General features: G+C 43.2%; 1 protein-coding gene across 2 annotated transcripts in view; it reads right to left on the bottom strand.

The window, feature by feature from the left end:
* Window positions 1-1,243: 1,243 nt before the first annotated feature.
* The window catches only part of METTL14 (methyltransferase 14, N6-adenosine-methyltransferase subunit), a 42,987-nt gene continuing 28,240 nt past the window's right edge, over window positions 1,244-15,990 (bottom strand). For both annotated transcript variants that reach the window (XM_056565645.1, XM_056565653.1), the window contains 5 exons: window positions 15,811-15,952; window positions 8,755-8,847; window positions 4,838-4,954; window positions 4,121-4,331; window positions 1,244-2,429 (listed from right to left, as the gene is read on the bottom strand). In XM_056565645.1, coding sequence (XP_056421620.1) covers window positions 2,125-2,429; window positions 4,121-4,331; window positions 4,838-4,954; window positions 8,755-8,847; window positions 15,811-15,952 — 868 coding nt within the window. In that variant the 3' untranslated portion in view covers window positions 1,244-2,124. The remainder of the gene's footprint in view (window positions 2,430-4,120; window positions 4,332-4,837; window positions 4,955-8,754; window positions 8,848-15,810; window positions 15,953-15,990) is intronic.

The following is a 15,990-nucleotide window of genomic DNA, read 5'->3' as shown; positions in this document are numbered from 1 at the left end:
CAAAACACCTCTTACGTTAGATTTGTCCCTTAAACTCCTACAGGCATCTGTACCGGATTTAGACCTCTCATCATGGCTCTCCAATGGCCTCACGCATACTCACCTTCTCTATGAAAATACCCAACTGATTCCTTTCCAAAACACTCTGCACTAAAAACAATTTACCAAGACTTCTACAAGTGTTTACAGATCTGACATTTCCTCCAGCATCTCATACCTAACTCAACCTCAGCAAATAGCGCATCTTTACGCTAAATATACTTACCTCCCAAGGGTTTAAAGTTGTTTTATGGCACTCTTCTCCAAACGTCTCAATTCTCGAATTCCTACCCTATGCAACTCTGGCAAAGAGATATTGGTAGAACTTTCTCCCCGGAAGAATGGCAACAAGCATTTAGAACCATTCATAAGGCATTTCAATGCTCCTCGCACATAGAGTCAGCATTCAAAACAATACTGAGTTGGTATTACAATCCAGACCGTATTTCTATAATATACTCAGGGGTCTCCCATTTATGTTGGTGAGGCTGTGGTGCCAAAGGTACGCTTTTTCACATCTTGTGGTCCTGCCCAGTAATACAACCCTTCTGGACTTCTTGCAAATTATTATTGATGGACTTAAATCGGTAAACATCTTTTTTGGTACCCCCAGTCTGTCTTGCTGTTCCTATAGTTGGGAATCATTTTACCTGATACCATCAAACTGTTTAGCATAATTTGTCTCTTGGCGAAACTGCTCCTAGTGAGCAACTGGAAAACAATCACAGTTCATACCAGGGAATCCCTGCTTATTAAAAGCAACCTGACTTATTCCTACGAGAAAGCTCTGGCTTTAGGTGCAGGCAGAGTAACCCTTTTCACAAAGCGATGGCAAAGATGGCTATCCTCTGCTTATTGCAGAGATATTTAATGATGGCCCTACGTTACAGATCTCCATTACCTCACCGTCTGGCTCTAGATGTTACCCTCTGGCCAATGGAAAGGGCACTCTATCTGATTAACCGTTCACCATTGCGCTCTCGTGTTATTTTTGTGTGAATTTATCATACATTCATGACCAACATAGTGGATATTTCCCTCATGACTTCTTGCTATTCAACTCACTAATGATAGGACCATGATGTATATTCTTCTTACATTGTAAATTAGCAGCAGTGTTGTTCTGATTGTTTAACTGTTTCGGATGCATGCACTCATGGGGCTGTCATCGCCCATACAATATATGTGAATAAACTCGCTTGCATTTGTGCATTCATTGTTTATTTGTATTTTATGAAAAATCTTCAAGAAAAAATATTAGCAAAACTAAATAAAATAAATAGATATTCCATTTTTATTTAATTTTGTATCTTTACAATATTATATATCTAACAGATGCCGGTGTGCAGTATAAAGATTAAAAATAACCTACACCTCTATTTTATTGAATAACTGTATTCCTATAAAATACCATTGCTGGGTCATTTTCTTCTTCAACTCAAATGTAAGGTTATTCCTCCTGCTATTTTATGAACAGTTTATAACAATCACTTCTTTCCCTAAACTAGACTGTAGGACCAAACACCATGGGAGAAAGTTATCCAAACCTGCCCAGAGGAAAAGTTGCTGAGTTGTCCATAGCAGCGAATCAGATGGCTTCCTTCATCTTGCAGATGCTTTTTAAAAAAAATGAAAGGAACGATCTGATTGTTTGCTATGGGCAACTTTTCTACAGACAGGTATTGATAAATCTCCCCCCATATTTATGAAGCCTCTACTTTTTCTAAACAGAGGAAAGTGTTATAAAAGTGGGTGTGGCTTTAGAATTACGATAATCTGGACTCATTTATCAGAAAAAAGGAAATCAACGATACCTGATGTTTTAGACAGCGGCCAATTCATCAACAATAATAATAAATCATCATCTTCTCCAGCAGATATTACATTTTCAAATGTTATAAATATCCAAAACAAGACCATAAAAAGCCATTTCATTTTCTTTATTATAAAAAAAATTAACAAAGAGTAGCCAGCATCCAACTATCAAGTTTAAAGCTTGCATTCCGTGAAAAACATTTTTTCAACAGCATTATATCTGTTCCATAAAAATAAAAAGAACATCCAAAAGCCTCTCCTAGGAATAGATTAACGGGGGGCAAAGCCACCTCTATGTGGTCCTCCCCGTCCTCGGAAGTTTCCTCTATCTCCTCTGAAACTTCCTCTGCTCCTCTCTCTACCACGTTCTCCTCGACCCACAGAGGGTCCCCCGCGACCACCCCCTCTTGCTGTACCAAAGCCACGGTCCGATTTTGGTGGTGGGGTTTTAGGACGAAGTCTCTCAATTTCTTCACTACAGCCAGTTAGGGTTGAATTAGGAGAATTAAAATATGAACCGTACGCCTCCGAGTTGAAGTTACTGTTTGTCAGTGTAGGTCCCACAGTAAGCCAACCTGGGAAATCAAAGATTAAGAAGGGTTATTTTATTCAACAGGTTGTTCTATCCATTGGTTCAACTAAAGGATCTCCAGCACAATGACTGCGACCACACTGGGGTTCTGCTGACTGATACTAGTAATAATCTAGTATTATTGAAAGGGGACAATACTAGACCAGAAAGGGATATCCCCCACTTACAGTAACCTCCCCATCTTATAGTAATCTCGAAATATACAATGTTACATTTGGAAACGCTTTGTGATGTCCAAATGAACATGTGACAGACCACATCTAAAGAATCCTATTAAAGCCCCTATAGTGCACTATAAAATGTGCATAGTAAAAATGTGACCGGGTATCCCATGTGGGCTTCTATTCCTTAGTCACCATAGCAACAATTTCTGTCTATATGTTCTTTCATTGCAACAGGAAACTAAGGATCACGTTTCATTTGACTAAATGTGCCAGTCTGAAAAGTGCAATCTGATTAGGCGCCATGTCCCTATGGTAATGATGCCAGCAACGGCGGAAAGAAATGTTGTCATAGTAACCTAAAACTTTACAAAAAGTGCAAAAAAACATTCTCAGTTTTGTCTGATCTAAAACTGGCCTTAGATAATTGAGATCATAGAGTATATAGACTTTATATAGGAGGGTGGAGTATCATAATCCATTGCATTCATTCTCACGGACCTGGCCTATCCAACATTTCTAGGATTCCTCCTGGTAAATAAGCAGCTGATGGCAACTTGGAAAAACTCTGTTGTTTGCCAGGGTGATGTTACCCGAACCCATGTCCATCTATGATGACCAGCCTGCAATATTAGTTTCCAATGTGGACAGATACGGATGTGAGTGTTTTCTGTACAGTTCTGTATACAGTGGTCCCTCAACATACGATGGTAATCCGTTCCAAACGGACCATCATGAGTTGAAACCATCGCATGTTGAGGGATCCGTGCAATGTAAAGTATAGGACAGTGGTCTACAACCTGCGGACCTCCAGATGTTGCAAAACTACAACACCCAGCATGCCCGGACAGCCGTTGGCTGTCCGGGCATGCTGGGTGTTGTAGTTTTGCAACATCTGGAGGTCCGCAGGTTGAAGACCACTGTTAGAGGAAGTTGTACTCGCCTGTCCCTGCCGCTCCGGACCGTCACCGCTGCCCGGGATGTCGCCGTCCAACGCTGTCACTGCGTCCCCAACGCTCCGGCAAGGCCTCTGCTTCCCCGGCATCCGCGCTCTCCGTCGCCGCCATCACGTCGTACGCCATCACATCGCCGCTCCTATGGATGACGGGATTGGCGTGCACAGCGACGTGATGACGTCGATGGAGAGCGCCGACGATGCAGAGGATCCCGAAGAGGACGCGCCGGAGCCCCGAGGACAGGTAAGTGATCGTCAGCGGACCACACGGGGCACCGTAAACGGCTATCCGGCGGCAGCTGAAGCTGTCTGTGCTGCCGGATAGCCGTTTATGCAATGGACCCGACATACAAAAGCATCGTATGTTGATGCTGCCTTCAACATGCAATGGCCTCTGAGAGGCCATCGCATGTTGAAATTATCGTATGTCGGGGCCATCGTAGGTCGAGGGGGTCACTGTATTAGATAATCTAGAATTCTACATTTCTGCCTGCGAATTACGTTCACAATTTCAATGTATAGCTATATACTCCCAGGAAACAGATGTATCACTCTTACCAGGTCTTATTGTGCTATCTCTGCCAAAAAGATGGAGCCGCCTCCGTCCCAGACAAAAGTGTTCAATGATGTGAAAGATCTCCACAGGCTTTTCAATGTTTCCTATTTCTGGCTCCTCTGTGATAATGAGGTCGATGTCGACGTTCGCATGGATAAAATCGCCATCAGTGCTGCGGTGCACTGTTCCTCTAATACCCATAAGGCAGTGCTCCTATGAAAAAAAGAGCTCATAACTACGATCATGTGGCAAGGAAACGCATGACAAGTGCCCTCTTCTGCAGGTATGCTTAGGGTGGACTGCTGGAGATATAACTATAAAGAGTAGACTCTAATGCACTTTCTACTGGAGAGAAGTTTGCTTGTATAAAATTGCTTTTCTTACAGCTTCCACTGGAGATTTATGAAATGGTCAGCTGCTATAATGTGCAGACAGATATATGTCGGGATGATGCACCACTTCTATAATTTTTTCATCATTACATTCAAAAATGAAAACATCCATCACCTCCAGTAGCAGGCCTGGGTATTTTCCTAGCTGGTACTTTATTTTCATACTGCCGCACTTTACCATGCTTTATATTACTGCCTTTGCAGCACACATCCCATAGCAGGCGTGATGATTTAACAGATACAGCGACCTACGTGCTGCTTGGATTTAGACACAATCTTGTTTATCCTACAAATGTCTCATTCTAGAGACAGATGGGAACGCTGTACCTTTGTCCTTTGGAAGATTGCCTTAGGGTCCAAGGTCTTGGTCTTGCCAGGATTGTCTTTATTAGTTTTTATCCAACAAATGTCTTCAGATCGTCTAAAGCCCCACTTTCGCAAGCACTGCAGATATTAACCATAAAATGTACTGTGAAATAAGACACCACATATCTAAAAAGAGGAAAACTCAGGTTACTACACCCTACCGGCATTAAAGAATGATTGTAAGAGACCAATGTTTGCTACTATGCTGAGGAGCAAATTATACTATATATCCTAACAAATTACCTAAACTAACAGATTCTATTATTCTGTTGTTTAAAATCTATATGAACTATTGACACAATTTCAAGTGTATGAACACTACAGTTAATAGGAGTTTTCCAGGATGTGGTCCTGAAGTAAATGTTATTGATAATCAATGTGTAAAAGCTTCGGGTCACAAACCTAGTAGGCTCAGGTCCCTACAATGCAGTACCCACCACAAGTATATGCAGTATATGTGATTTGGGCTGGGAAGTAATACCAGCCAAAGCTGCACTAAAAGGGGTACTCCAGGGAACTAAACCCATCCTTTCCCTTTCATCAAAATATTAAGTTTTCCCTCTTTGGTTGTCACTTAAATGCATGAATTAAGGGAATAAAATCATCCATCCATCCATCCACTCTGTCTCTTTCCAAATCCATCTCTGAAAGCAGCCCCAGCCTTCTGAGAAACACAGACCACGTAGTTTCTGCCCTGCAGGGATGACTCATTCTCCCTTTAGTACTAAGAACTGGGAGGCGTGTGCAGTCTCAGCCAATCACACACTAAACTTCTCTCTGCTGCTCAGTGCAGGAGGGTGGGGGCTGCTCTGAAAGAGTAAGCTGGCTGGCAGAGCAGAGCTGCAATGATTGTTGGGAGATGTAGGTAATGGGAGGGAAAAATGCCAAACAATATCAAAACAGCAAGAGAAGACAACAGGGCCACAGAAGCCATGCATACCAGGCAGGATGGTTTACAGGGAACACATATCCAGGTAGTTTGGAGTATATATGTGTAAGTAATATAATATATAGAAAATACAGGAAAGCAGCACTCCAAATGAAAAAGGTGCACAGGTGCCTACTGTGTCAGGTCCAGGTTAGGGACCCCCTTAGCTAAAAAATCCAAAAAGAACAGTGGCACACCAAGTGTACAAAAGTAAAGGTGGTTTATTAAAAAAACGTGTAAGGCAACGTTTTGGCTGGCTAACCCAGCCATATATATATATTTTCTCTTCTTCCATGGAGTACCCCACTTTAATGAGAAAAATTAGACTGATGTACACGTTGCCAGTGGAGGCACAGTACAAGATATGGGGACTCTGCCAGAGGGGAGGAGTTGAGGAGAGCAATGTTGTATCATGGAAATCTAACCTTGCAAAAACTATATTGTGAAAACCATATTATAAATCCAAGTATCCTAGGGCTATAAGTTTTTTTTTTTACGGCTAACAATATTTCAGACAAGCACAAAATCACTTACAATGTAGTTGTATTCATTATTTCTTCTTTTTATTTTTCATGATGTTACGGATTTGAAGAATAGATTACCATGAGCATACGATACAAGGCGAGGTCTTAAAGTTACCAAAAATCCATCATGGTCTGACACTACATTTCAGGTCCATCCCCTTACATGCGTACTCAGACTTATTGAAAGATCAGTACTATAACTTGTATGATAGAAATGGGGATACAAAACTCTCTCTTCATTAATTACAGGTGTGCCAATATTATTTGTTATATCTTGAGATAGGTCTAAGTACACATGAGTAAGGGGTGGACTCCTTATGGATTTTTTTTGTAAAGTTTATAGACTTTGGCTTGTATCGTATGCTCAAGGTAATCTATGCACCAAATACGTAACATTACGTAAATAAAAAATCGTAGGTGATTTTGTACTATTTTTGTGACGTAATAAAATAAAAAATTTGGACCAATTGCATTAAGGAGCCAGTGAAATCAACTCGTGCCAGAAAGTTAAACAGATTTGTAAATTACTTCTATTAAAAAATCTTTACCCTTCCAGTACTTATTAGCAAATTCATTTCGTTTTTAATTTCTTTTTTGTCTTTTCCACAGTGCTCTCTGCTGACACCTGACACCCATATCAGGAACTGTCCAGAGCATGATAAAATCCCCATTGCAAACCTATGCTGCTATGGACAGTTCCTGAGGTGTCAGCAGAGCGCACAGTGGACAAGACAAAAAAGAAATTCAAAAAGAAAACAATTTCCTCTGTAGCATACAGCTGCTAATACGTACTGAAAGGATTGAGATTGCTTTAATAAAAGTAATTTACAAATCTGTTTAACTTTCTGGCACCAATTAATTTTAAAAATAAAAGTTTTCCACCAGATTACCCCTTTAATTCTTATGGTTCTCAGGATACTTGCCTGCAATCTATAAACTTCTTCCTGGCATTTGTCATACATGAATGTCAAGATGTTGGGCAGAGAGTCTGCTAAGGGGGTAAGCCTGCTCATTACATGGTAAATGCCAGCTGTGCCATATGGCTAACACCTGCCGCAAGTGGCTGAGATTAAAAATAACTCTGATCCCAGCCAATAAACCCTGTATATCAGGTGAGGGCCCTCTCTGTCACCTATCTGCCACACACATCTCCCTTCCTGTTAAACAATTGGTTGCATAAAAAACAAGCCTATGGCAAACGGTCCTGTGGAAGGAAAAATAAGAGTTATTGGGGGAGATTTATCAAAACCTGTCTAGAGGAAAAGTTGCTGAGTTGCCCATAACAACCAATCAGATCGCTGCTTTCATTTTTAAAAAGGCCTCTGAAAAATGAAAGCAGCGATCTGATTGGTTGCTATGGGCAACTCAGTAACTTTTCCTCTGGACGGGTTTTGATAAATCTCCCCCAACTTGTTGGACTGTTTCTAAATGTCATAGCCCCGCCCCCTAATGCAAGTCTATAGTCGTCACGCCCCCTCCATAAACTTGCATTGAGGGGGCGGGTGTGACGTCATGAGGGGGTGGGGCTATGACGTCATGAGCTCCCAGCTCCAGCGTTCGGAACAGTTTGTTCCAAACGCTGAGCAGTGGAGTACCCCTTTAAAGGGGTATTCCAGGATTTTTTTTTTATTTGACTATTTGCTACAGGGGCTGTTAAGTAAGCGTAGTTAATAATAGTGTCTGTACCTGTGTGTGATGGTTTTCTCACAATTCTCATGTGATTTTGACCCCAATATTTATTTTTAACAGCATACAAAATGACTGTTGTGTCTTGCAATGAGGCAGAGACCTAACTCACTAGTCAGCTGATGACAGGGAGCCTGTCTGCTTCAATGGGTGGAGCGATCGCTTGGTGGGAGAGAGATCAATCTGCAACTAATGCAACAGCTGTAGGCACCCTGATTGAAAATCACAGGTCTTTTAAATCGATGAAGCTCATTTATGTTTTAATGGGTGGGGTAGCTGATGTGTGGGAGGGAGGAAAATGGAATTGTGGGATTTGTAGGCAAAAAAATTCATTTCTTTTATTGTACATTTGACAAAAACCTGTCCTGTACAGATATAAAATGTGTAAAGTTTCATTGTGCAATGTCTGCGCACAATAGTTGTACTTTTTAAATGAGGTTTTACGATACAATGGACTATTCCCTTAATGTCACCTTAAAGAGGAAACAGATTTTTCATGCTGATGGAATGTATTACTATTACTTGAAAACATGTCTCTATGATCTGGTAAATGTAGACATTCTAATAAACACCTGCCCTCATGTATATATTACATTCACCAGGCAACACTGGCGCTCCGCTATGCGGAATCTCTAGCATCTTCTCACATATTCCTTTACCCACCTGCATCCCAACCAATTTGTCAAGTGTGTATGTGACCGGGGAGGCTGGAAGCAGCCACAAGGGATTATCCTACTTACCATTCTACCAAAATCCAGACCTTCTCCAGAGCCACACCACAGGAACACGAAAGCCCTGGAGCCTGCAATGCCTTCAATATCTAATTTCATTATCTGAAACACAGAGAGGGTTGATTTGTTGGGAGCAGCGAGACTAGAACATGAGTGACTACTTTAATATGGTGCAGACATTTTGACAGGTTATCGAATCCCCGAGCTCACGCTATTATAGCACAAGGGCTGACATAATGCACAGCAGATGTGACTCAATACATGGAGGAGAAAAGTTGTGTAATGGAAACTGTACGATTCCTGAAAACGGTTATCACTGAAGAAGGATCCAGTCACTGAAAGTGCATTTTCTTCTTCTTCCTACTAGTAAATACAAGACGCTGCATGGTCTTCCTCTCAGGATTTATGTAAAGAGGACCTGAGGTTATTTCTATTGCTAATTGCTATGTACTGGTATGTATAGATTACTTGGGGGGTGTGAGAAGGTTTGCGATCAGTCCCCCTAAGGAATCTATACATACCAGAACATAGTGATTTTAGAAATAACCACATGTCCTCTATAAGGGCATGCAAGTTTTAAAGGGGTTAACCGGCAACCGAAAGAAGTTTGTCAATGAATAGGTGTTACGTAGACATACTTCTACCATTCATCTACCATGTCTGAATCCCCAGAAATAGTGTAATCTAACATTTGTGTCATCTTACAGATAACATGTCATAAACCTATGTCACCTCAGTCGGCTTGGTCTGCTCTGGCATCCCTGTTCAAGCCAGCCCCCTGGGGAAAGAGATAGATTATATATATATATATATATATATATATATATATATATTTTTTTTTTTTTTTTTGGGGGGGGGGGGGGGCGGCGTACAAACAGATGTGGCGCAAGGGATGTAGGGGTTGTAATATTGAAAAAAAAAGGAACCATCTTGAAAAAACCTGGAAATGATGGGAATTTCAACACTGTTACCGCTGCTTCGCGAAAGTGCGTCAGGAGGTCATTTTCGGCATCAAGAGGACAAGGATCATCGTATAAGCATGTACATCACATACCAAATGGTTGGTCTAAATTTAGGCTACACTACATAAGCACCACTTTTTTTAACCAGCCTGACACATTGTGATAAAGCTGGCACACCTAAGTATTCTATAGTTTCCGTTAATTCCCTCCAATCGGTTTAAAAATACAGTGAAGTTTCTTATGGGCATCGTCCCACCAAATACATGCTTTACCTATCCAAAGGCTTGCCCATTCTTCCTCACCAGCACAGTCAATTATTTAAGATGGATATTAGGGTAATAATGGTCCCACCAACAGTTAGTGATAAATGTGACTGTGATGTAGCCAATGACATCTTCCACAGAACATAGACACCCAGCTTTCTAAAAAGCAAACTTGTTGCAAATGACAGGAACCATTTATTGGGGGTTTGCCACAATAAAAACTTAGGGGGACATGTATCAATGTTGGTGTAGGTAGAAGTTTTTTGTAGATCGTTTTGGTTGGTCTAAATTTGGTGCAATTGCACCAAATGTACCATACTTGTACAAGGCACATGATACATTTTGTGCAAAGTTCTAAATCTCCACACAGTTCTATTTGTACACCTGAGCTGCACCTCACAGGAAAAGTGGACACAGGGCTTTTGTTCTATTGCTTTGATGCTCGGACTCCATTGAAGTTTTTTGTCCACCAGCAAAAAATGCCAGAAAAACTGTCACCGATTTTCCCTGCGTTTTGTCAGTTTTTCTGGCGTTTTTACTGGTGTGTGGAAACAGTAATTTTTGTACACTGTGGCAATTTTTTCACTGCGCACTCCATGGGTTGGATGCAGAGTGCCCGGCCCACAGAGTGTAAGGAGGTGAGGAGTGATGTATAGCATATACAGGGTGTAGAGCATCACTACTTACCTCCGCCGGCTGTATAGTATACAGGGGTGCAGAGTGCACTCATGTATACTATACAGGAGCCCAGCAAAGAAAGAGTTAACCCACGGTGCTGCTGAGCAGTTCTGGGTTAAGTCTTTGTGCGCTATCCTGTATATACAGCTGTCTATAGATGACTGTATATACATGATACAGTAAGCAGATGTAGGAGGCTCAATGTTTAGGAACACACAGCAGTATGGGCACACTCCCCAGGGGAGAGCGTCAAAAATGTACTAACTTTTCTTTAGTTTTTTTCTTTTCTTCTCCTTTCAGATACGTGAATGCGGAGGACTACGGCAGATTCGATGGATTGCGCCGATGACCAGCGCTTTTAAAATTTAAATAAAAGGGTTCATGAGGGCTCTGGGGAAGTGTTTTTTTTTTTAAATAAAAAAATGTTTTCAATGTGTCATGTTTTTATAATTAAATTTTTAGGCTTAGTAGTGGAAGCCATCTTGTAGACAGAGTCCATTACTTAGTGTAAGCCCCAAAAACAGCTAGCGCTAACCTCCAATTATTTCCCTGGTACCCACCGCCACAGGGGTGCCGGGAAGAGCTGGTACCAACAGGCTCATAGCGTCAAATATGGTGCTCCTCGGCCTAGGCGGAAACCGGATGGCATTATTTAGGCTGGGGAGGGCTTAGTAAAGGATTCCGTCAATAAGACGGCTTCCACAACTAAGCCTGAAAATTCAATTATAAAAAACATGACACACTGAAAAAAACATTTTTATTTATAAAAACACTCCCCCACTGCCCTCGTTAACCCATTTGTTGACAAAAAAAAAATGCTGGTCATCGTCGCAATCCACCGATTCTGGTGTAGTCCTCCGCATTCACGTATCTGAAATGAGAATAAAAGAAATACACAAAAAATGGGTTAGTACATTTTTTGAGCTCTCCCTGGGGAGAGCTCACATAATGCAGTGTGTTCCTAAACAGGGGAGCCTCCAGTTGTCTCCCTGGAGTCTCCCTGTTTGGTAACACAGTGCCAGAAAGGCTCTGTTTCCATTATGCAAAACCCATAATGAGAACAGAGGCATACTTACCATCCTGGCTTTAGGCCTGGACTGTATAGCTCCGCCCCCTAATGACATCAACTCTAGGGGGCGGAGCAGTAAAGTATGTAGAGGGTCTCAGGAGTGAGACCCCCCCCCCCTGCGAACTCCTGAGAGCTGTATATTGGAGCCGGCAGGGAGCGCAGTGGAGCCGCATGTGCTGCCGGCTTGTTAACTTAAGAAATGTGGATCGCAGCAGGTCTCAGGAGAATGACCTGCTGCGATCAGCCCCTGGACTATAACTCATCATGGAGTCTGTCCATGATGGGAGTAGTAGTCCTAAAAGAGTCCTGCAGCTGGGGGATATGCAAGTGCGGTCCCTCAGCGCTGCGGTACTACAACTACTCCCATAATGGGACAGACCCATGATGGGAATTATAGTCCAGGGGTTGAGTGGTAGATTGTGGCAGGTCATTCTCCTGAGACCAGCTGCGATCTGCATTTATTAACTGTACAAGCCGGCGGCACATGCAGCTCCACTGCGCTCCCTGCCAGCTCCTGTATACGCTCCCACAATTCCTAATCCCCGCCACCGGGAGACGAGAGCTCTGATTGGTGAAAAGCCGTATGTGCCGTATGTGCAGTCGGTGGGAGTCCCATGATGGGAGTAGTTGTAGTTTAGCAGTGTTGAGGGACGGCTCCTGCATCCCCTGGCTGTCTCGGTAGAACACTTTCCTACATGTCCTTTTTGATGGTGTATTTTTGTGTTAAAAAAAACTTATTTGCACAAAAAAAATGTGTCTAAACAAAAAACACACACGATACATTAGTATCCACTGCAAAATGCATTCCACAATACACAAAAATAGACTATTTGCTTTTTGCTCTATCAAAAAAGACACGCAAAAAAGATGCAAAATAACTCGCTGCACAAAAATTTGCGCTACATATAGAAAGAAAAACCTTCTACCACTAATTATAAATTCCCCCCTTATTCCCTATCCACAGGATAGGAGAGAAGTGTTTAATAGTGAATAGTCTGATCTCTAGAATGGGACTCCTGAAACTCCATTTGGGGTAGTGAAGATACTCTATGTCAGCACTCCCAAGGACAATGAATGAAGTGGTGGTTGGTCTAGTGGCAAAACCCCTTAAAATTTAAGGATTTCTTTTATATAGGAAGCATAAGAGTATGTTAAGTGTATAAATATGGCACCCTGCAGTTACGCTAGGGTTAATTGAGTCACTTTCTACTTAAGCTACAGAATAAATGACAGCAAAAGAAAGTAAACTAACCCAAAAATGTAAGAGTTAAAGCTGTGACACTTGTCAACAGAGGAAAATAGACCAAGATGGCTATTAAACCATGGCACATTGAGGCAGAATTCAATTCTTTGCAGGAAATGGATTTCTTTAGCACTGCCAACAAAGAGTACAGGTTGAGATCAATCTCTTTCCTCTAACAGGTTGGTGACAGTATTAACCTCTGGTCAATCCTACGCTCTCAGAGGAAGACGCAATCTGTTCTAATATTATCCGTGCCAGGCTTGTGACTAGGTGACCGCAGGAGAGCACGGGACTGTACCCTGGACCGGATCTACAGGGTAACTACTATACCCAGTCCTCGCCCAATATACCTGGATACAGGAAAGAATATCCATCCGGGGAGCAAGTGACAACAGTAACTAAACCGACTCATCTCACAGATCAATAGCGGGAAGAAAGCTAAAAAGTTTCCCTACCCTAAGGCTTCATCTGTTTTCTCCCCTGTCCCCTGGTTGAACTTGCAGGAAAAGTGTTGATTTTTTTTTACAACCTTACTACTGTGTAAAATATAATGTAGGAGAAAAGAGGAGAGAATTGCATTAACAGCAAGTACCTAATATTTTGTTACAGCCAAAAAACAAACAAAACACAGACCCGACTATAGAGAAATCCATACTCCCTGCCTAGAGACAGTGAATAGAATATAGACATAAGAGATGGCTGCTGTCTGCCGACAGTGAAGCTACTGACAGCTGTTGTCCTATACTGCTGCGTCCATGTCCTAACAAAACTGAGGTTTAATGGAAGCAGGAGGGGTTGCTCTATGCATTAGTTGTAAATGTCGTATGGAAGTCTGTGTGGTTAAGACTAGAGATGAGCGAACTTACAGTAAATTCGATTCGTCATGAACTTCTCGGCTCAGCAGTTGATGAATTATCCTGCATAAATTAGTTCAGCTTTCAGGTGCTCCGGTGGGCTGGAAAAGGTGGATACAGTCCTAGGAAAGAGTCTACAGCCCACGGAAGCACCTGAAGGCTGAACTCATTTATGCAGGATAAGTCATCAACTGCCGAGCCGAGAAGTTCGTGACGAATCGAATTTACTGTAAGTTCGCTCATCTCTAGTTAAGACTAGAGATGAGCGAAGTTACAGTAGAGCAGGGCGGTATGACCAAATATGTGTATCACGGTATTTTTGTAACTTATGGCGGTTCCGCGGTATATAACTGTATTTCTTTCACCCCCCCCCAAAATCATGTTACCCGCCAGCGCTGTTCTGCCCCCCCCCCCCCCCAATTAATTATCAGCCCAGCGGGGTACTACTCACATGTCACCCGCAAACACTGCCCGCCGGCGATGGAACTCTATACTGTACGCCAGTTTTCTCCAACCTGCCGACCTCCAGCTGTTGCAAAACTACAACTCCCAGCATGCCCGGACAGCCGTTGGCTGTCCGGGCATGCTGGGAGTTGTAGTTTTGCAACAGCTGGAGGTCCGCAGGTTTGAGACCACTGCTGTATGCTGTATCCCTATGCCCGGGCTGCAAAAGATAAAGAAAATAAACTTTAACTTACCTACGTCGGCCTCACGCTGTTTCTTGGGACGAGAACGTCGGACAGCCGTTAGCCTATGTCCCGCCCCGGCCAGTGATAGGTTAAACGCACTGTCATGTAAGAAGCCGGCCAGAGCTCCTAACATGATAGTGGGTTCAGCCTATAACTGGCCGGGGCGGGACATCGCTCTGGCCAGTGATAGGCTGATGGCTGTCCGACGTTCCAGTCCCCAGCGCAAGGCTAACGTAGGTAAGTTAAAGTTTATTTTCTTTATCTTTTGCAGCCCGGGCATAGGGATACAGCGTACAGCAGTGGTCTCAAACCTGCGGACCTCCAGCTGTAGCAAAACTACATCTCCCAGCATGCCCGGACTGGGAGTTGTAGTTTTGCAACAGCTGGAGGACCGCAGGTTGGAGACCACTGGCATACAGTATAGAGTTCCAGCGCCGGTGGCCCCCAACAAAGAGGAGGAGGGCAGTGCTTGCGGGTGACATAAGTGAGTAGTACCCGCTGGGCTGATAATTGGGGGGGGGAGCAGAACAGTGCTGGCGGGTAACATGATCTGGTGGGGGGGGAGCAGAACAGTGCTGGCGGGTAACATGATTTGGTGGTGGTGGGGGGGGAGCAGAACAGCGCTGGCGGGTAACATGATCTGGTGTGGGGGGGGGAGCAGAACAGTGCTGGCGGGAAACATGATTTGGTGGTGGGGGGGGAGCAGAACAGCGCTGGGCTGATAATTTGGGGGGGGGGAGCAGAACAGCGCTCGCTGGGCTGGGCTGATAATTGGGGGGACAGTGCAGAGCTGGGCTGATAATTCATTCCCGAGGGGGAGGGGCCCAACCAGTATTGCAGTATGGGAAAAATTCATATGGTGCAGCCCAAAAATTTCGGTATTCGGTATGAACCGGTACACCGCCCAGCCCTAAGTTACAGTAATTCGATTCGTCATGAACTTCTCGGCTCGGCAGTTGCTAACTTTAGCCTGCATAAATGAGTTCAGCTTTTAGACTGTGTCCACCTTGTCCGGAGCACCTGAAAGCTGAACTCATTTATGCAGGCTAAAGTCAGCAACTGCCGAGCAGCGAGGTTCGTGATGAATCGAATCACTGTAAGTTCGCTCATCTCTAGTTAAGGCATGTTTGAGGCAGATGTAGCAGATATACTGGGTTTCAACTCTTTCAGCAATATCTCCCAGATGCACTAAAGTAGTGACCGCCAGCAGGAATCCAAATAATGAAAGCACTGACCAATAGGCCTGTAAAGCATAAGTGTATCTCACACGCAATGTTCATTTACCAGCATTGCACACAAATACTTACATCTTCCCAGGTCCACCAGTTGTCATTGGCAGCAATGCCCGTCTCCCTGTAATATTCTTCTAGTGGTGGTTCAAGTAGGATGACATCAAACTCGCTCTTCAACTCTCTCAGATCAAATGTCTCAAGGTCTGCTTGTAAGTACCTGCATCAGGAGAAATGAATACTGTAAAATCCCTGTAA

Source organism: Hyla sarda, chromosome 1, assembly GCF_029499605.1.
Source record: "Hyla sarda isolate aHylSar1 chromosome 1, aHylSar1.hap1, whole genome shotgun sequence".
NCBI classification, from domain to species: domain Eukaryota; kingdom Metazoa; phylum Chordata; class Amphibia; order Anura; family Hylidae; genus Hyla; species Hyla sarda.
The sequence above is the reverse complement of the archived record's forward strand: the minus strand, read 5'-3'. Positions and strand labels throughout refer to the sequence as shown.